Source organism: Jaculus jaculus, chromosome 2 (genome assembly GCF_020740685.1).
Source record: "Jaculus jaculus isolate mJacJac1 chromosome 2, mJacJac1.mat.Y.cur, whole genome shotgun sequence".
In the NCBI taxonomy this organism is placed as follows: Eukaryota; Metazoa; Chordata; class Mammalia; order Rodentia; family Dipodidae; genus Jaculus; species Jaculus jaculus.
The window spans coordinates 22,752,744-22,771,229 of NC_059103.1; the positions used below are offsets into that span (position 1 = coordinate 22,752,744).

The following is an 18,486-nucleotide window of genomic DNA, read 5'->3' on the forward strand; positions in this document are numbered from 1 at the left end:
AGTACCCATATAAAGCCAGATGCACAAAGTGGTGCATGCACCTGCAGTTTGTTTGCAGTGACAAGAGGTCCTGGTGTGCCGAGTATCTCTCTTGCTTCCAAATAAATAAAACTATAAAAAATATTTGCTTCCCAGTAAGAAAAAAAAACGTGAGTTCTGTTGTCAGTTTGATCGGATTAGAAATCACTAGTCTATCTGAATGGGATGGATCTGTGAGGGTGTTTCCAGGAAAGGTTAGCTGAATAAGGAAATCTTTCCTCTAGAGTGGAAGGCCCTTCCGATGGCGGACAGGACAGAAGGAAGCTCCAGGAGTGCCCAGGTTTCTCTTCTGTCGGGCTGTCGTTGGTATGGGCTTTTTGCCTGGCTTGCTACTTGTGCCGTTCAGCTATCCTCTGAGGACATTGGAACCCAGTCTGACAAGCCACACAGCCTTGAGGACAGAAGCACAAGGTTGGGGGTGGACAGGAGAAGAGGCACCTGGTCGATGAATTCCAGAGACAAGGGGACCAGGTCAGAGAAGCACAAATCAGCCTCATGACAAGACGCACACAAGGTCAGGACATCACATGTGCTTCTTCAGTGCCTGTATTTTCTCAACAAGGCCCGCAGTCTGGGACACTTGGTGCTCAAGAGCCTTGAGCTGTGTTTAAGCAAAAGTACCAGGCTCAGATGCACAAGGGGGCACATGTGTCGAGTTCATTTGCAGTAGCTGGAAGCCCTGGTGTACCCATTCTCTCTTTCTCTCTGCCTCTTCCTCTCTCTCTCTCTCTAAAATAAATAAAGAAATAAAATATATTTAAAAAATAAAAAAATAATAAATAAAAAAGTACCAGGCTCTTCACAACACAGGGTGGGAGAGTTCATATGAAATAGTTGAGGCAACGCACTTTCATAACCAGGAGGGGGAGTTTTGAAAAAGCCTAGCCTCTTGCAACCCCTTGCCCCAACCAGTGGGCTGAGCACGTCCCTTCAGCAGTTGGACCCCAACACTGTGCCAGGGGTTGGATGGATGAAAACCAAGCAACTCTACTGTGTTTCTTAAGCAGGGCTGAGACAGTGACCCAGGAGCGGGTACTTGCAGGGCTGGAGGCCCTAGGAACTAGGAATGCCCCTCCCACATACCACGGATCTCCACAGGCAGGCTACTGTCACAGCAGACATTCCACCTTGAAATCACTTTTGGACAGCCTGCCTGAAGGGGGGAAGCTGGGTCTCCCCGGAAGCTGGCTAGCTTTTCATCACTCACGGAGTTGGTCTGACAGAACCCAGCGCCTCGCTGCAGGTGCAAATACGTGCTCAACACCTGGTCACCACTCACCCCAGACCCCAAAAAGTCAACGGACACATTTTAAAATAATACAAAAACTATTTTAATTGTTTTTTTTAAAAGCCAACACAGTGGCTTTTGAAATAACTACTCATTTCTAATACAAAATTGGATTAAATAAATATCATCCAATGTATAAATAGACCATGAGACAATTTTGAAGATTAAAAAGAGAACTCTGTAAATTAAAAAATTAACTTTAAATTTTCTTAAGTGGTGACTTGAGAACAATCACTATGGCATTTCAGAACTTGTCAAATATAATACAAATCTTGATTTAATACAAAAGTCTTCATGCTGTAAAGTATGACATTTAGAAAAAGATTAAATAGCAAAATCTTTATGATTACCACCTACTGCTCCTGACAGTCGGAACACATCTTTACTCCTTAGTGCCTTAGTCACCAGGCAGCTATACCCAAACCCACCACGCCTCCAAGTGGGTGGAGGGTGAAATGGAGTCTAGGAGTGTGTGTGTGTGCACCCACCCGCACACAAGCATGTCTGAGAAGGGAGTAATTCACAAAAGACAAGCAGTGACCAGATACAACTCCTGCCATCTGTACCTCTCAGAGAACAGTGTCCCCCTGGCCTTGGCTACGGGCATGCTGGTACCTGCTGCTCCCGTTCTTGAGTCCAGATCCAACCAGACATCAAAATAGGTTTTGTTAAGCGACACTAAATTGAGCTATGTGAGTAGGCTCTTTTGAAATACTTATTTTGGACACGGGGTCTCACATATCCCAAACCAGCCTCAAACTCGCTATGTAATGGAAGATGACCTTGAAGAACTCCAGACCCTCCTGCCTCTGGCTCCAGGTGCTGGGATTGCAGACATGCATCATCACACCTGGCTCAAGACTATTCTAAAAACTCAAGGCACCTACAGCCCATGAATATAGACGGAGCACAAAGGGAGCCTGCGAACTTAAGTGTGGTCGCCTCTCGCTGCCGCCAACCTCAGCATGCAGGAGACTCAAGATCAGCCAGGACTGGGCCCTAGATTCACTCTTGATGGAGAGAGGGCACAGTGTGGACTTAGAAATAAGCTTGGGAGAAAAAAGGAGGAGTCATACTCCTAGACATGCAGACCGGAAGGCAGTTCTGTGGATCTCACAAAATGCTACTTTCATAATTCTGTGTGATGGTCATTTAGCGTGAAATGCGAGTCTTGATGAATACCCTTCTCCAAACTGTGCGGTCCACTGGAAGCAGCCAGGCCAACTTCTGAGGTCCGTTCTGTAGGGATGCACTCATCTCACGCTTGAGTGTGTGGGAGAGTTCCGAGCAAGGTACAGAACCCAGGCTGCCATTTCAAAACTCAGATTTCATTAAAGACAGCAGAGGGCACAGGAATGAATGAATGGAGACCTCACTAGTACAGCTGGCAGCATGTGGAGGGGATTCTGGACCACCTATAGGCAAGCCCGCTCCCCTAGGGGCTCTTCTTACCACTATCCAGGGTCCCCAGTGCTCAAGCAGAGCTGCTGTGTGTGGGAAGCTTCCAAGTTCACAGCACGTTTCTCTCTCAATCTACTGGCCTTCTGGATGTTTCTCCAGCTACCCTGGCCTCCTCAGCAGCACCCGTCTCATGACTGGCATCTTGGGAGGTGACTTGTGCCTTTAGGGATGGCTTGGCAGTTCCTGCACTGGGAGCTTTCACAAGGTACACAGTGGCTGCAGAGGAGCGCATGGCCCTCGCAGGAGTCGCCGTCACGAGCCACATTCCCCACGTCCATGCGAAGCTCCGTGGGGACACACTGCAAGGACACGCACTGTCCTGATTTCACCCGGGGGAAGGAAACACAGCTCTCCTTCTGCAAAAATACCTGAACTGAAATTACACCCCCACCAACCTGCTCTACCAGAGACATGTTTTACCAATCATTTCCTCACACTATTTTATACTGAGCTTTTCAAAGCAGATAATCTATGGACAGTTCTAAAAATACAGTTCTCTATCCTCAAAACCCTGGTTATCCATGAGGCTAGAAATCTCTTTCCTGAAACAAATTTTCAATTAAACAGTAAAATACAAAGATAAACCTGTAAACCACAGAGATTCAAGTGAATTATGTCTTCAAAACCTTGTATTTTTCAAGGAATGTTTTGCAAAGCAGCAGCTTTTTAGAGTAGGGGAGTAAATCAAAGAGTACGTAAATGCCATGTTTGCTTGGTAATAAATTGAGAAAAGACACAAAACAGATTACTGGCAGATTTTTTTTTCTTTAACAAAAATAAAAGCAGGCCTCAGATTCATCTCCCAAGGTCTTACTTACACAGCAAGTGACCCACATCATAGCACATTGTCACTGCACAATCAGAAGGAGCCAACCTCTTCACAGATGTCCTGAGATGATATTTAATGCTAAATAAAAGCAAAATAAATAACCCAACAAGAACAAAAATTTTAAATTCCAATAATTTTAACTTTGGGGATATTTGTTCACTAAGTTAACATTTCTAAAATATTTTAATACAAAATTATAAAAGAAAAAGTGCATTAAAAGCAGAGCCCGTAAGGCTCTGGCACAATTACAATTATTGTGAAAACACTAGCACAGCCAGGTATACACACTGACATTCAGGAGCCTCGGGTTCATAGGTCCAGTACCACAAGAAGTCAGTCAAGTAAGGCTTTTCTTTTCTTAAAAAAATATACAATACACAAAGCAGTTTGGAAAAAAGGTAATATTATTTAAGTTTTCTGACTTAAATATCTTCACATAACAAAAGTTTTCATGTCACTGTCAATATTACTTATATACAGATGACAAAAGTGAACAGACAAAATCAACAGATGCCCTTCAAGATGACAGTGAAATGTCTCTTGCTCAGAAGCAAGTCACATAATATATAATAAAACTGCTCTCTTCGGAAACCAAGGAGGCAATGAGAGAAAATAAAGGCAATTATTTTTTTCAGAAAAAAATAGAGCCCAGCTTTATGTTACAATGAAAAAGATATCCATTTATTTAACAAAATGAACATGACGCGGTCTGAAGCGCACCCGCAGTGACCTGGGCTGCAGCTCGTGATGAGTTCTATTGCTATTTACAAAATATACTTCTCGGCCACACGGAGGCCCGTAGATCTGTCTATATACACACATATTCACAAAGGACATATAAATAGTGGTGAGGGAATCAACATGAGGTGGAGAAAGAACTTCTGTCTTTGGAATGCTGCGGAGCACGCAGTGCCCAGCGAGGGAGGGATTTGGTTTGGGACATGTCTCATGTGGCACCACTGATGACACTAAGGAATTCCCTGAAATAAAAACACACTCCTTACGCATGAAAAGAGAGTTACAGGGTTTTTGTGGGACCTTATTCTTAAACTATAAGTGAGCTCACTGAGGTGGACAGAAACAATGACTTGTCCCTTAGGAGACAACTCGGTCACTTCATGCTCGCAGGGTATGGCTTGTGCTTCTGCAGTGTGGGGACAGACGCACGCAGCAAGCGTATGGATGTCAGGTGGACAGCAGTCCTCGACTGTGAGTCAGAGTTCTTCCATCCCCTGCTGGCGCCAGATCCTGCATTCTTTTAACTAGGGATTAGGTGTCTGGTGGAGAGAGAACTGGTCCAGCCATTTCTCAAGGCAATCATTATATTAACTTAAGAGTGGGCTAAAAAAGAATTGATGGCTACTAACTTTCAAAATAAAGAGTAAAAAGTGGAAAACATCCCTGTGTGTGATGGCACGGTTTCTGTCTGAATTTCACGTACCTATCATACTGTGTTTGTCCATGTTAACTTGTCTTTGCTAACACAAAAATCACACCGCAATGATATTTTAAAATCCAGTTCATCTGTGAACGACATGCACTGGCCGTGGGAGTGCCGCAGCTCAGTGATCTGCAGACAATGAGCCCAGCGCACTGACACTTTCCCCAGTTTTCCCCTGTAAGTCTCTCTGAAAGACAATGATTCTTTAGATAATTTTATAGCTAAAAAACTACTGTGGTAGATTTTTAACACTTGACGTTTTAAAACAAACTCTGAGAGCTTTGCTCGTCACAAATGAAACTTCAGGAACACTCTTAGGCCCCGCGTGGCTTCAGAACACGTTGGTAAGGGTCTGCCACTCGCCCGCCGCCTCCTGCACCACCTCCTCCAGGTGGAGGGTCCTCAGCTCCTCCCCGTCCTGCTCCTGGACCACGGTGGCCCCCTGAAAGGTTCCTGCATTGGCAAAGAGAAAGCAGGCTTCAGGTCTCAGGCCAGGATTGGATGTTCAAGGCCATCCTGGGCTACATAGTGAGCATCTGCCTCAGGAAATAAATTTAAAAAAAATACATGGAAGGGAATGAGGGAGAGAGGGGAGCAGGAAGGAAAGGGGGGACGAGAGGGAAGGGGGAGGAGAGGAGGGAGGAGAGAGGAGAAAAGGGGACGGCAGAGGAGGGACAACACAGTCTGCCGACCCCACTCTGCCTCTTCCTGACTTCCTTCTTCTGTGAACTGTGGCAGTTTCAGCACAGACAAAATACGCCAGCCCGGTGGAGCGGGGGGGGGGGGGGGGGCGTCGCACCCCCGCAGCTGTGCGCGCGCTTCATGTGCAGCTTCATGTTGCTCTTCTGCGTGAAGCCCATGGCGCAGTGGGCGCAGCGGTGGGGCCGCTCGCCCGTGTGCTTCTTCACGTGCACCTGCAGCGCGCTCTTCTGGTTGAAGGCCTTCTCGCACAGCGTGCAGCGGAACGGCCGCTCCCCTGCGCCCAGGAGACAGGAAGAGCCTGCTCAGGACCACGCCTCAGACGGCACTTGTCAGCACACATACAGACCATGCAATGCTAAAATGTCCATCACACAAAGCACTCAGTAGCAGGCTCTGGAAAACTCACTCATTCCGAGATGCAAAATTAAGCTTCAGTCAAAAGACACTAAGAAGCTAGGCATGGTGGTGTACGCCTTTAATCCCAGCACTTGGGGAGGCAGAGGCAGGAGGATCACTGTGAGTTCGAGGCCACCCTGAGACTACTTAGTGAATTCCTCAGGGGAAAAGAAAAGACATGGAGAGTCTCAGAAATGGAACCTAGGATTTAAGCAAAATATTTCTAATTCATTTTGTATAATATAGGAAAAAAGATACTGAAACCTGAGAATATCAGATCTACTCAATGGAAGTATGATTTTTGAATCTTTAAAGGCACTGTTTAATTGCTTTCAAGTGAATGTAGAAGCTGAAAGATTTGCCAAGTCTGGTGCTTGTTGGAAGTTGCCTAAATGAACACCCCTGGATCTCACAGTCCTGCCTGCTTGGGCCCTGTCTCTCACCCACTTGACCACTTTTTTGTTCATTTATTTGAGAGAGAGAGAGGGGGAGAGAGAGAGAGAGAATGGGCATGCCAGGGCCTTCAGCCACTGCAAACAAATTCCAGACATATGCCCTCTTGTACATCTGGTTTACATGGGTCCTGGAGAATTGAACCGGTATCCTTTAGCATTGCAGGCAAATGCCTTAACCACTAAGCCATCTCTCCAGCTCTCATCTGACCACTTTTGCAGACCCCAAGTGTGGTATAACTTCTCCCCTTTGCACGCAAGTTTTTTTCTGTAGGCTCTGCCTGACAGCTACCTGTTGTGACATCAGAGCCCTTCCCACAAGACTACCCAAAGCGTTCCTGCACACACCACATTGCTGCTTTGAGCACAGGTGGTGCCACCCTGCCTCCCTTTCTCTTTAGTGACCATGGCAGGTGAGGCTTCCTCACAGTAGCCTAAGGTGCAGAGATCTAACAAGGGCCAGGAGGCATGTGTCCTGATCCTCTCAGCTCGAGGCAGTGACAGAAAGACAGGCTCAGCTACGTCGGTGAGAAGGGGGATGGCAGAGGCCCTTGCCAACAGCATGGCCCTTCAAAGCACTTTCTCTGGCTAGGAGCATTCCATGACTACAGAAGGTGGGCTCTGCAAAGCCCCTGGAAAATCTAGAATGGCAAGTGGGATGTCCTAAGCCCACTGCTGGAGGAAGGTCTTGGTGGATATCCGCAGCAGATGGGGCCAAGTGGCAGAGAAGGCAGAGTCTTTAGTGGATGAAGCCAGCTGGCTCACAACCATGGTGACTAGTTGGTGAGGGACAATGGGGACAGAAATAAGCCAGGGATGGGCTCTGGTGACTAGCATCAGGCAAAGAAGAAAGCTGGCAGAGGAGTCGGTGGGTCAAGAGACTGAAGAGCTGCTCTCTTCCTCGAACAAAAGGCTGGAGCAGATATAGACGGTGACAAGAAAAGAGGCAAGAAGCAGAGTCTACAGACAGGAGGGTGGGCCAGAGGGCTGGGCATCTGGGGAGATGCCCTGCACTTCCTAACAACAGAGGGGAAGGGAGCCAGCGTAGGGCCACTCACTGCTCATTTCTGTTCCCTATGGTCATAATGGAAGCAGCAAAACCCCAAGTGAGAAAGTAAAGATGGTCAGTTGATCAAAAATAAGGGGAGGGCTGGAGGGATGGCTTAATGGTTAAGGTGCTTGCTTGACAAGCCTAAAGACCCATGTTCGACTCTCCAGGTCCCACATAAGTCAGATGCACAAGGTGACATAAACATGCAAGGTTACACATGTGCACAAGGTGGCACACGTATCTGTTGTGTGAATACAGTGGCTGGAGGCCCAAGCATGCCAATTCTCTCTAACTTGCTCGCGCGCATTCTCTCTCTCTCTCTCTGTCAAAAAAAATTAAACACCATTTTTTTTTTTTTTTTTAATTAGGGGAAAAGGGAACACATGGACTTTGGCTTTGTAAATAATGTGTCACCACTCATTCTATCATTATATGCTATCTTCAAACAGCAATAAAGAGAAAGCACATCACTTCTTACTACCTGTGTGGATACGGCTATGTCGCTCCAGCTGGCTTGGTTTCGCAAATGCCTTTTCACAAGTGTCACATTTGAAGACTCTGGGCTTCTGAGAGCTGAGTGAGGGGCCCGCCTGGTGTGTCAGCATGTGCTCCTGGCAGAATGCACAGAACCAAGAACATGTTAGACCCTAAGGGCACTTGAGAGATCTGAAAGAGTAGGGAGAAGACAAGTCTGTGGGTAGGCCAAACTTGAAGCTAACCCCTGAATGTGTTTTGGCGGCCTGGAGCCCATCAGCAGTGGCAGTAGGGCGCAGGGCCCATAGCCTTGGCAGCCCCGTAGGCACTGGTGGGGGGTGGGGGGGCAGCATCTCCCTCATCAGGATGCAATGAAGGTTCAAGGAGGCTGTGACTATCAGACAATGACTTTGGGGAGGGAGCCCTGTGAAGCCTCTCTGACTCCTCATTTTACACTCAGAAGTCAAGGCCCAGGTGTATTTCTACAAAGGTTCATGGCACCAACCTATGGGCCCAGGCAGATTTATGACAACTCTCACAAAACACCTGCAGCTCTGAGGTAGTCCTTCCAACTGCCTGAGCACTGCTTCACCGTGCTCCCCAAGTCTGCTGACAGCTTGAGGCAACTGCATTTGGAATAGTACAACTCCACTTTCCACTTGCACAATTCCATAGCCACATGACCCAACAGCCATTGCGCTGCAGGCTCTGAAGGCTGTGCCTGCAGCTGTTTGCAATGTTCTGCATCGTGTACAACTGTCCTGATAGTGCTATCCACAGGCCACCTCTCCCTTGAAGCAGGCTCAAAGAGATGACCTCAGGGAGGGGAGAACAGTGAACTCTCAGGAGGTTGGGGGCATCCCTAAGGCCCAGATGCTGCAAGGCCAAGAGGAGTTCAGGCCTGGCTATAAAGTACAAGCCTTCAGCAGTACCTCAGACACAGCACTGCACCTAGAATTGATGTCCTCCATACTCCACCTGTCGCGGAGCTCTGCACCTTCTGAGCATGGAGCCACCTGCTTCATGAACCATTTCCTCCGCACACAGTAGGCACTTGGCCCTTGATAAATGCACAGGAGGGAGCAGATGGTCCATCGGCTAGGCAAGACTCTATAACCTACATCCCATTTCCAAGAGGACAGGCTCAGCATGAGCAGTATCAGAGCACTGACCGCTGCATTCCCAGCAGTGCAGGTACAACGTGCCATGTCGAATGCAGGTGACTGGCTGAAATGAGGGGCTCAAGACAGGAGGGGGAGCCATTGAGGGCTCTGCTCTTTGTAGGGAGCTCCTACATCCAAGGTAATAACTGAAGGAATGGAGCACCTAGGGGATAGCTGGATTTGCCTTCTTGGCCTGGTGGGCAGACCTGAGAGGGTATGGCCCCCAGGGAGGCCTCTCTGGAAGGAGCAGAGTCGGGGAAGGGCAATGGTGCTGTCACCGTCCACTCCTCACCATGTCCTACTGCCTGTTTCTGCATAGTCACCATCAGATGATTAAATGGAGTCCAAGGCCCCTCTCTAGGCACTGCAAAAGCAAACTCAAAGCCCCAGAGGTAACACGTTCAATGGTACACAGAGGGGTATCCAGAGGCCTTCTGCACCCTCTGTCTGGGGATGGCAGCTGCCTCTCCTGATGAGTGTCTCTCTCTCCATAGACCCACTTCCTGAAGTGAGAGAGACAGAGAGCGAGAAAGCGAGCGAGCAAGCACAAGAGCATGCAGAGGTGCTGAGTGCCCAGTCCTCCAATGAAAGGACGAGCCCAGGAACAAGGAAAAGGGGAGTTTCCAGGAGGCCTGGATCCAGCACCAGAAGAAAAGCACATACCATCTGCCTGAGAGGCCGCGTGGGCAGCCCCCACTTCACAGGCAGAGCTGGGGACTTTCTCCTTTAGGCCAAGGGCAGGCAGAGAAGGGTTTCCCATGCAATTGGTAATGCTGGACTGTCTGGGGGTAGAATGAACAGATAAACCCAACATCCACCATTTATGTCTTACTACAGAATAGTTCATCTCATGACGTTTTTACAGAAAGCACTCAGGGCAGACCCTGCCACGGACCCCTGAAGAAGCAGAGTGGAACTTTCAAACTCATGTCTACCCTTTCCTTCCAATCCACTTCTCTCTCTTTCCTTCATCAAGGGACTCTACTTAGTCCTTGGACATCTAAAGGGACTGCAACCAGGCTTCGTGTATTTCCATGCCCTGTTCTCAAGCAACAGTTCATGTGGTTCTGACCAGATAAAGCACAGCTGTCACCTACATCACACGACCATGGAAGACACCCCAGGCCTACAGGGTGAAAGCCAGAGCACAAAGGAGGTGTGCTTACCTGAGAGGAGGTTGTTCCCTACAGGGATGATGTGGGTGAGACAGAAGCTTTGAAATGTCTTAAGTGCAAGAGGCAAAGCGCCTCTGGCTCCGGTGTGCAGAGTGAGCAGCAATCTGTGCCACAGTCGCCTAGACCCTTCAGGAGTGGTAGCCAAGCCTCTGGAGAGCAGGCCAGACACCTGAGACACACTAGTGCCTCCCCACATTCATTACTAATTTTACCTCCTAGACTATTTTCAGGACAGGTTCAGAGTTACAGAAAAGTGGGTGGCCACAGTCCTCACACCCTCTCTGGCCCTCACAGACACAGAATCCCCCAGCCCGACCCTCTACACCAGCATGGAATGTTGCTGTGCTGAAGAAACTGACATGGATGCACCATTATTAACTGAGAAGCACACCTCCTTCCCCGAAAGACACACACCTTTGGTTGTCCCCTAGGCTGCGACAGTGTTTCAGACTCCCTCAGTGTTGAGAGCATCAATGGCACTGAGGACTGCTCAGCATTATATAGGATGTGTGAATCTCGAACTTTTCTCTCATGTGCAGTGAAGCCTTCGGTTTGGGAGGCAAACTGTTCTGAGGGCATAGCCACTGCAATCTGCCACCTACACACAACAGGCTCAATACAACCCCAGCTGCCTAGGATGTAGGCTTGTGTTACTGTCTCCTAGGAGAAACATGTCACTCGGCTCTTACTTTCACTAGCAGGATCCTGGTGCCCGTGGCTGTGGGGTGCGTGCCAGGGGCCTACCTTGAGGTGTGTGGCACGCTTGAAGGCCTTCCTGCAGACTCGGCAGCCATGGATGCGCTCCTTGCCGTGCACCTCCTTGCTGTGATGCATGAGCACGGCGGCTGACGAGAACGCACGGTCGCAGTCTAGGCACTGGTGAGCAGGGCCCTCCTTCTCGGGCTGGCTGCTAGGCGTCAGCTGGGCAGAGACATCGGTCACCTGGTGAATCAGGAGTTCCAGGTTACTAGGTTAGTGCGGTCTGTAGGCTGCCAGATATAGCAGAACATGCCAAATGTGGACGCAGCCGGCCACCTCGGTGAGCTCAGCAGGAACAACCTGGACACGCCGTGAGCGCAGAAGGCACAGCTCTTCCTCGCTGGGGAGTGGCAGCTAGACGGTGCCCAGCGGGGAGCTCAGGGCCAGATACAAGCATTCAGTCTGCCTCCTGCACTGCCCTCCCGGCCAGTGAGTGGGCTGAGCGAAACCTCAGCGGCCTGCTGCTCAGCTGAGCAAGTAGAAGGAACCACAGAGCCCTGCCCCAGTGCTAGAGCAGGCCAGATGAGGCAATATGAAAGGTCCTGAGAACAGCCAGCATACTGCAAGCCTTCCATTAATGCTGAACACAATGGGGATGTTGGCTTTCACAAGGGAAAAGACAATGCAGTAATGACCATGCAGTCAGCACTTTCTCTGGCAATCCTGGGCTTAGGGTGCTCCCAGGGCAAGCCCTAAGAGTTTCTTGCCAAGTAAGAGTGTACCTTATCACCTAGTGCCCTGGCCGTACAAGGCAGCCTTCCTAACTTCGGGATTTGTGGTAAATGTCTGATTTTGTTAGCCTGTGGTCTGAGCCTCCTTCCATCTGTTGACTGTAATCAGGCCAGCCACAGGGGCACTTCATACCTATCTGATAGGTATTGTCACATCGTTTCTGGGACAATCAGCACTGCCTAGGACACTCCACTGAGGGACATCAAGGACGTGGGTGCTGTAACTGAGTTCTGGGCGGCATACTCCCTGCCCCAATCTGCTGCTTCTAATCAATACCCTCCAACTGTGTTGGCAGGACATAGGTAATACAATTACCCTGGTCTTGGTAGCGGATCCTAGAAGTTGACCCCAGACACTAAGGAACTTGAGGCAGCTGCAAGCTTTGATCACTGAGGCCAAAGCTGGGAAAATGCCCATGCGGCTGCTTATCAGCACCCAGTCTCTAGGAAGAAAGTCTTCATCCTGTCATTGTAACTAACTGAAAATCCATGAGCTAAAAATGCTTGCCACAAAATTCAATGCTCACCAAATCCAGACATCACCAACCATCTGTGCTCAAATTCTTACTCAGCAAAGTTTGAAGGAAGAAGTCAGTGAACTCTTCTATGTCTACTGTACATTTAAACAGCCAGAAGACAGACAGCAGGCACCGGCTTACAAGAACATAACATCACTGATATCTCAGTCATATCTAAGTCTGTGGTGCCTCCTACTGACCAAGATCTGAGGGCCTCCGTGTGCCCCATGCCATGCCCCACAGGGCCACAGAGTTCCAGAGCTTTGGCTCAAGGCTGGAAGGCCAACTCTGCCCACCAGAGCCAACGTGCATGGCCCTCTCTCACTATTCCTCCTGAATGTAAGTGTAAGATGAGACCCCATACCTGGTAAGTGATTTCTTCACCAGCAGCGGATGAGGACTGCGGAGTGTGGCTCACTAGTATGACTTGCGGTGAACCTGTTCCACCTTGGCCTGAGAGAGAGGGATCCGTGAGCAAGGCAGGGAACTGCTGGCCCTGGGGAAAGATCATCAGCTTAGAGCTTGTCACATTACTAAATGACGTACTCATTTAAAGACCGTTTGTGACACAATCCCTCTGGAAAACAAGATTTGCACAAAACCTACTCCACTTGCAAGCTTGCACACAGACGGCCAGAGCAGCATTGTCCAGTCACTCTCAGAGGTGACAGCTGTCCCAGTTCTCATCAGTCGATGGCTGCGGGGATCGACTGTGCAGTATCCATGCACAGGAACAATTAGGAACGAGGCAAGAGAATGCTTGTGCTCATGGATGACCCTTGTGAATATTATGTACATGAAAAAGGTAGTTACAAAAGACTACATGGTGTGAGAGTGCATTTACATGAAGTAACAGGACAGACAAGCCTGAAGAGAGATGAATGGCTGCAGGCAACAGAGGTGACTGAGGAGACCATGGGAGTATGAACAATGACGTCACCTTCTTTACAGTACGCCATGTTCTCACAGTAGATTATGACAACACCACTGCAAAACTACTAGAGACACATTATTCGTGTGTGCGTACTTGTCAGTTTGTTTACTAGTTCCCTACTGATGAGTATCTAAACTACTTAGTTTGTGGGGGGTTTTTTTGGCTTTGTTTTGCTTTGTAAGCAACGATGACCTTGCACTCCTGATCCTCTAGCCACCGCCTCACAAGAGCTAAAGATTACTATTATACCTGGCATAAACTATTTCCATTTTTAACAAGTATTACAAACAAATGTGATAGTGAATACACTAACATTACACCTTTGCAAACCTGTGTGCTTTCTATAATAACTGGCCGGACGTGGTGGCACACGTCTTTAATCCCAGCACATGGGAGGCAGAAGTAGGAGGATCGCCATGAGTTTGAGGCCACCCTGAGAATACAGAGTGAATTCTAGGTCAGCCTAGAGTGAAATCCTACCAAAAAAAAAAAGATAAGTAATAACAGCTTGATGTCTAGATACAGACACACAACACATAATGATACTTCCAGGGAAACCAGCCTTTCTCTGTGCTGGCAACCTTCGATGCCCTTCTTCCGGCTGAGAGTAAGCAGTAGTGGTACGTTGCTACGGGTGGCAGTCAGCCTTCAGTGCTGCACATCACCACCACTTTCCCTGTAGCTGACCATTTTGATGCTATGGGCCACGTTCTCTCCAGACCTCCACACTTCCCAGACTCCGGTGGTGTAATTCTGCTCCACATGTGACATTTGTCTCTCTGGTCCTGGCTCAGTTCACTCAGTGTAATCATCTCTAATCCTATCCAGGTGATCTCACTTGACAAGATTTCACTCATTTTTATGGCTGCACAGCGCAAAATTATCTAGCTACAAAAATTATGCATTCTGAACATGCAGGTAAGCTTTATGAATATAATGGGGCATAACAGTTTTTACACATACATGTATGTGGTAGTTTGAATTTATATCCCCCAATAGACCCAAATGTTTTATTAAAGCTGTAATTTGGATTTCTAGCCATCTGGCTGGAAGAGGTGTCACTGTGGGCAGATCCTGGGGTCCGGCCCTAATGTGTTACTGGGGGCGGATCTGAATTCCAGCCAAAGGTCTGCAGAGTGCTTGAGCTCTGCCTGAGGTTCCTGGAGTGTGCTTGCTTGTGGTGCTGGTGGTGGTTTTTCTCTCTCAAGTGGATTTGATAGAGGGAGCCAGCTTCTTCTGCCATTATGGAACTTTCCCTGGATCTAGAAGTCTGAAATAAATTCCTTCTTCCCATAAACTCTGTCTGGTTTGGAGGTTCATCCCAACAACATGAAGCTGACTACAGCAATATATCTATAAAAAGAATGTTCAGTTACTGTAAAGAACACTCACAATTCTGCTATACTCCACCAAGCTACTTCGGCACCCTCCGCTCTGACCGAGACTCAGGGTAAGGATGGGCAAAGCACGAGGAGGCAGAGCTGGGTGGGTTGAGAATGAGGGCGAGAAGGCCGCTTCTGCCAGAAGGACCCCAAGCAATGTGACCACGAGGGCTGAGTTTACACACAGACCAGCAGACCACCGGGGTGGGTAAAGTCAGCACAGGTTCCCATCTAACATTGTACATGTAGTTGAAGCACAGCAGGTCACAAGGGCTGTGACTGGGGCTACTGGCTTCTTCACCGCAGAGAAGACAACAGTGCAAGCTGAATGCTCAAAGGGAAGACAGGAAGTAGGGCACGGGCAGTTTGGAGCTGGCATGTTAGACTCCAGCTGCTGCAGAGTCGAGTCGCTAAGGCAAGTGGAGAAGCAGACCATTAAGAAGGTAGTGAGTCCTGAGAAAGGAGCTTGTGTGCTTCACCTCTTAGAATAGTGGGTCGCAACGCATCCGCTCCATCAGCACCAACCATGGGAACGTCCTGTCCACCCTAATGGAGCTCTGGGCTCACTGGCCCCTCACATACAAAGTTGGCTTGGCACCAGCCACACTTCAGTTAGTAAGAATGGCTTGCCCCTGCCCCCACCTGACCTATTCAATCTGAAACGGTGTCAATCAAATGAACTCACTGATTCACATTTATTAACCAAAGACAACAAAATAAAACCTGCTATGCAGAAACCCTGACTCATGAGAACTGATGTCACCTCAATAAAGTTGTATATCCCCAACCAAAACTAAGCTGTCTGAGATTTCTAGTATATGCAATTACATTTTTAATTTTTTAATTAATTAATTTATTTATTTATTTATTTATTTTGGTTTTTCGAGGCAGGGTCTCACTCTAGTCCAGGCTGACCTGGAATTCACTATGTAGTCTCAGAGTGGCCTCGAACTCATGGCAATCCTCCTACCTCTGCCTCCCTAGTGCTGGGATTAAAGATGTGCACCACCACACCCAGCTTTTTAAAAAAAATCTTTTAGGGGGGATGCTTGGCACACCAGGGCCTCAGCCACTGCAATTGAACTCCAGATGTTTGAGCCACCTAGTGGGCGCTTGCCTCACCTTTCTATGTCTGTCTACGTGGGATCTAGAGAGTCAAACATGGGTCCTTAGGTTTTGCAGGCAAGTGCCTTAACCACTAAGCCATCTCTCCAGCCCAGAAATTAATTTTTTTTGCTTTGAAATAACAAAAACACTTTTTAAAAGTTGATATGTTTTAGATATCACAATAAAATGAATATATCTTTTAAAATATAAATAATAAAAATAGAAATAAATACAAGCTGCCTGGGATCTATTTTGTATTACTGTGAAGAATACTACTGGAATTTTGATTGAGATTGAATTGAATCTGTATACTGATTTTGATAAGATTGTATTTTCATCATATTAATTCTTCCAATCCACAAACATGGGAGATATTTCATTTCCTGGTGTTTTCCTCAACTTCAAAAGCTAAAAACAAGCTGAGCATGGTGGCACATGCCTTTAATTCTAGCACTAGGGAGGCAGAGGTAGGAGGACTGCCGTGAGTTAGAGGCCACCCTGAAACTACATAGTGAATTCCAGGTCAGCCTGAGCTAGAGTGAGACCCTACCTCAAAAAGCCGAAGGGGAGGAAAAAAAAAAAAGCTAAAAGCAATGAAGAAAGAAGTCTTTCACTTCCTTCAATAGGGAAAGCCAAAACTATCCTCAGCAAAAAGAATACTGCTGGGGATTTATCACCACCCCTCCTAATTTCAAGTTATTTGGAGGCATAATGATAAAAACAAACTTAATGGAATCCAGGTATAAGTACATGTAACTATAGCCACCCAAATCTTTGATAAAGGGGCCCAAAATACTGGAGAAAAAACAATAGTGATGACAAACAGTGCTGGGAGAAGTGGGTATCCACATGAAGAAGAGTGAATCTAGACCTCTGTTGCTCACCATGTACAAACATCAACTCCAAATGGATCAGGGCTTCAATGTAAGACCTGAAACCCTGAAATGACTAAAGATAAAGCAGAGAGAACATTGCAAGATATAAGCTAGGGAAGGGCTCTCTCAACAGGACCACGGTAGCTCAGGGAATAAAGGCAAACAATCAACATACAGAACCTCATGAAACTAAAAAGCCAATCAATGTACAGCTAAGAAAACCGCCAACTGAGTCACGAGACAACCTACAGCGTGGGAGAAAATCCTCATCAGCTATACATATCTGCAGAAGATTAATATCTAGACTACATAAAGAACTCAAAAAACTAGCCAGCTGTGGTGGCGCACGCCTTTAATCCCAGCACTTGGGAGGCTAAGGTAGGAGGATCACTGTGAGTTCAAGGCCACCCTGAGACTACATAGGAAATTCCAGGTCAGCCTAGACTACAGACTGAAACTCTACCTCAAAAAAAAAGAAAAAGAAAAGAAAAAGTCCCAAGCACAGTGTGGTGGTTTGATTCCGATGTCCCCCATAAACTTAGGTATTCTGAATGCTAGTCTCCCCAACTATTGGAAATTGAAGCCTCCTGGAGGCTATGTATTGTTGGGGGCGGGCTTATGGGTGTTATAGCCAGCTTCCTCTTGCCAGTATTTGGCACACTCTCCTGTTGCGGTTGTCCATCTAATGTTGGACAGGGGGAGATGTCCAGCCTGTGCTCATGCGATCGTTTTCCCCTTCCATCATGGAGCTTCCCCTCAAGCCTGTAAGCCAAAATAAACCTCTTTTTTCCCACAAGTTACTCTTGGCTGGGTGATTTCTACCAGCGATGCGAACCTGACTGCAACACATGGCTCCTGGGCACCCGCCACGATGCTGCCATCTTCCTGGCAGAGCAGCTGCCCGGGGCCCCGCGCTGCCAGCACTACAAGTTCCCATCCCACCGGCAGGGAGAGGCCCAGGAGGATCCACCCCTGAGCCCCCACGGGGCTGCCCATGCGGAGGCCTCTCTCCAGAAGTGCACCTTTGCCATGTTCAACTTTCTGGCTCCCCAGCACCGCATGCTTCCTGAAGGAGCCGCCTGTGACGAGGAAGAGGATGAGGCGCAGCTCAGGTCTCCCAGACGCGCGTGAGCCTGCAGTGCCCGTGGCCATGCTCTTTCACCAGCTCAAAAGGGCGCCGAAGAAGCTGTCAGGTGTACAGCTCAGCCTTCCGTGGGCCTGGCCTATTCCATACATGCAACATCGATGCTGCAGAGAGTCGTGAGCACCCTGGCACTGTCATTCACTCTGTGCTGACTGACAAGCGAAGGAAGCTCTGTGACGGAAAGGGTACTGGGTGCTACGTGTTCTGCATGGGTGACTTCGACGTGGTAGATGCCACGATGCATGGCAATGCCTCTCGCTTCATCAACCATTCGTGTGAGCCCAATTGCTTCTCTCGTGTCATTCACGTGGAGGGCCAGAAACACATTGTCGTCTTTGCCCTGTGCTGCATTCTTCGAGGTGAGGAGCTCACTGATGACTACACATTTCCCACTGAGGAGGCCAGCAACAAGCTGCCCTGCCCAATGCCTTCCTTAACTAAGCTATGGATGTCCCCAATCCTCATGTGCCCACCATATCTCACCCTGGCCTGTGGCTCCCTAGTCTCTCGGAGGTCTCACTCCCATCCTCTTGTTTAGGGTAGGTGTGGAGATGCAGGGGGTAGG

At 48.2% G+C, this 18,486-nt stretch overlaps 1 protein-coding gene across 4 annotated transcripts in view; it reads right to left on the reverse strand.

Moving 5' to 3' along the window:
• Positions 1 to 1,475: 1,475 nt before the first annotated feature.
• The window catches only part of Znf236 (zinc finger protein 236), a 134,113-nt gene continuing 117,102 nt past the window's right edge, over positions 1,476 to 18,486 (reverse strand). For 2 of the 4 annotated variants that reach the window (XM_045142551.1, XM_045142550.1), the window contains exons 27-31: positions 12,844 to 12,975; positions 11,216 to 11,413; positions 8,141 to 8,270; positions 5,858 to 6,034; positions 1,476 to 5,511 (exon numbers count right to left, since the gene is read on the reverse strand). In XM_045142551.1, the coding sequence (XP_044998486.1) occupies positions 5,390 to 5,511; positions 5,858 to 6,034; positions 8,141 to 8,270; positions 11,216 to 11,413; positions 12,844 to 12,975 (759 nt within the window). In that variant the 3' untranslated portion in view covers positions 1,476 to 5,389. Of the gene's footprint in view, positions 5,512 to 5,857; positions 6,035 to 8,140; positions 8,271 to 11,215; positions 11,414 to 12,843; positions 12,976 to 18,486 lie in introns of those variants that run through there. The other 2 variants (XR_006635686.1, XR_006635685.1) reach the window with 1 other exon arrangement.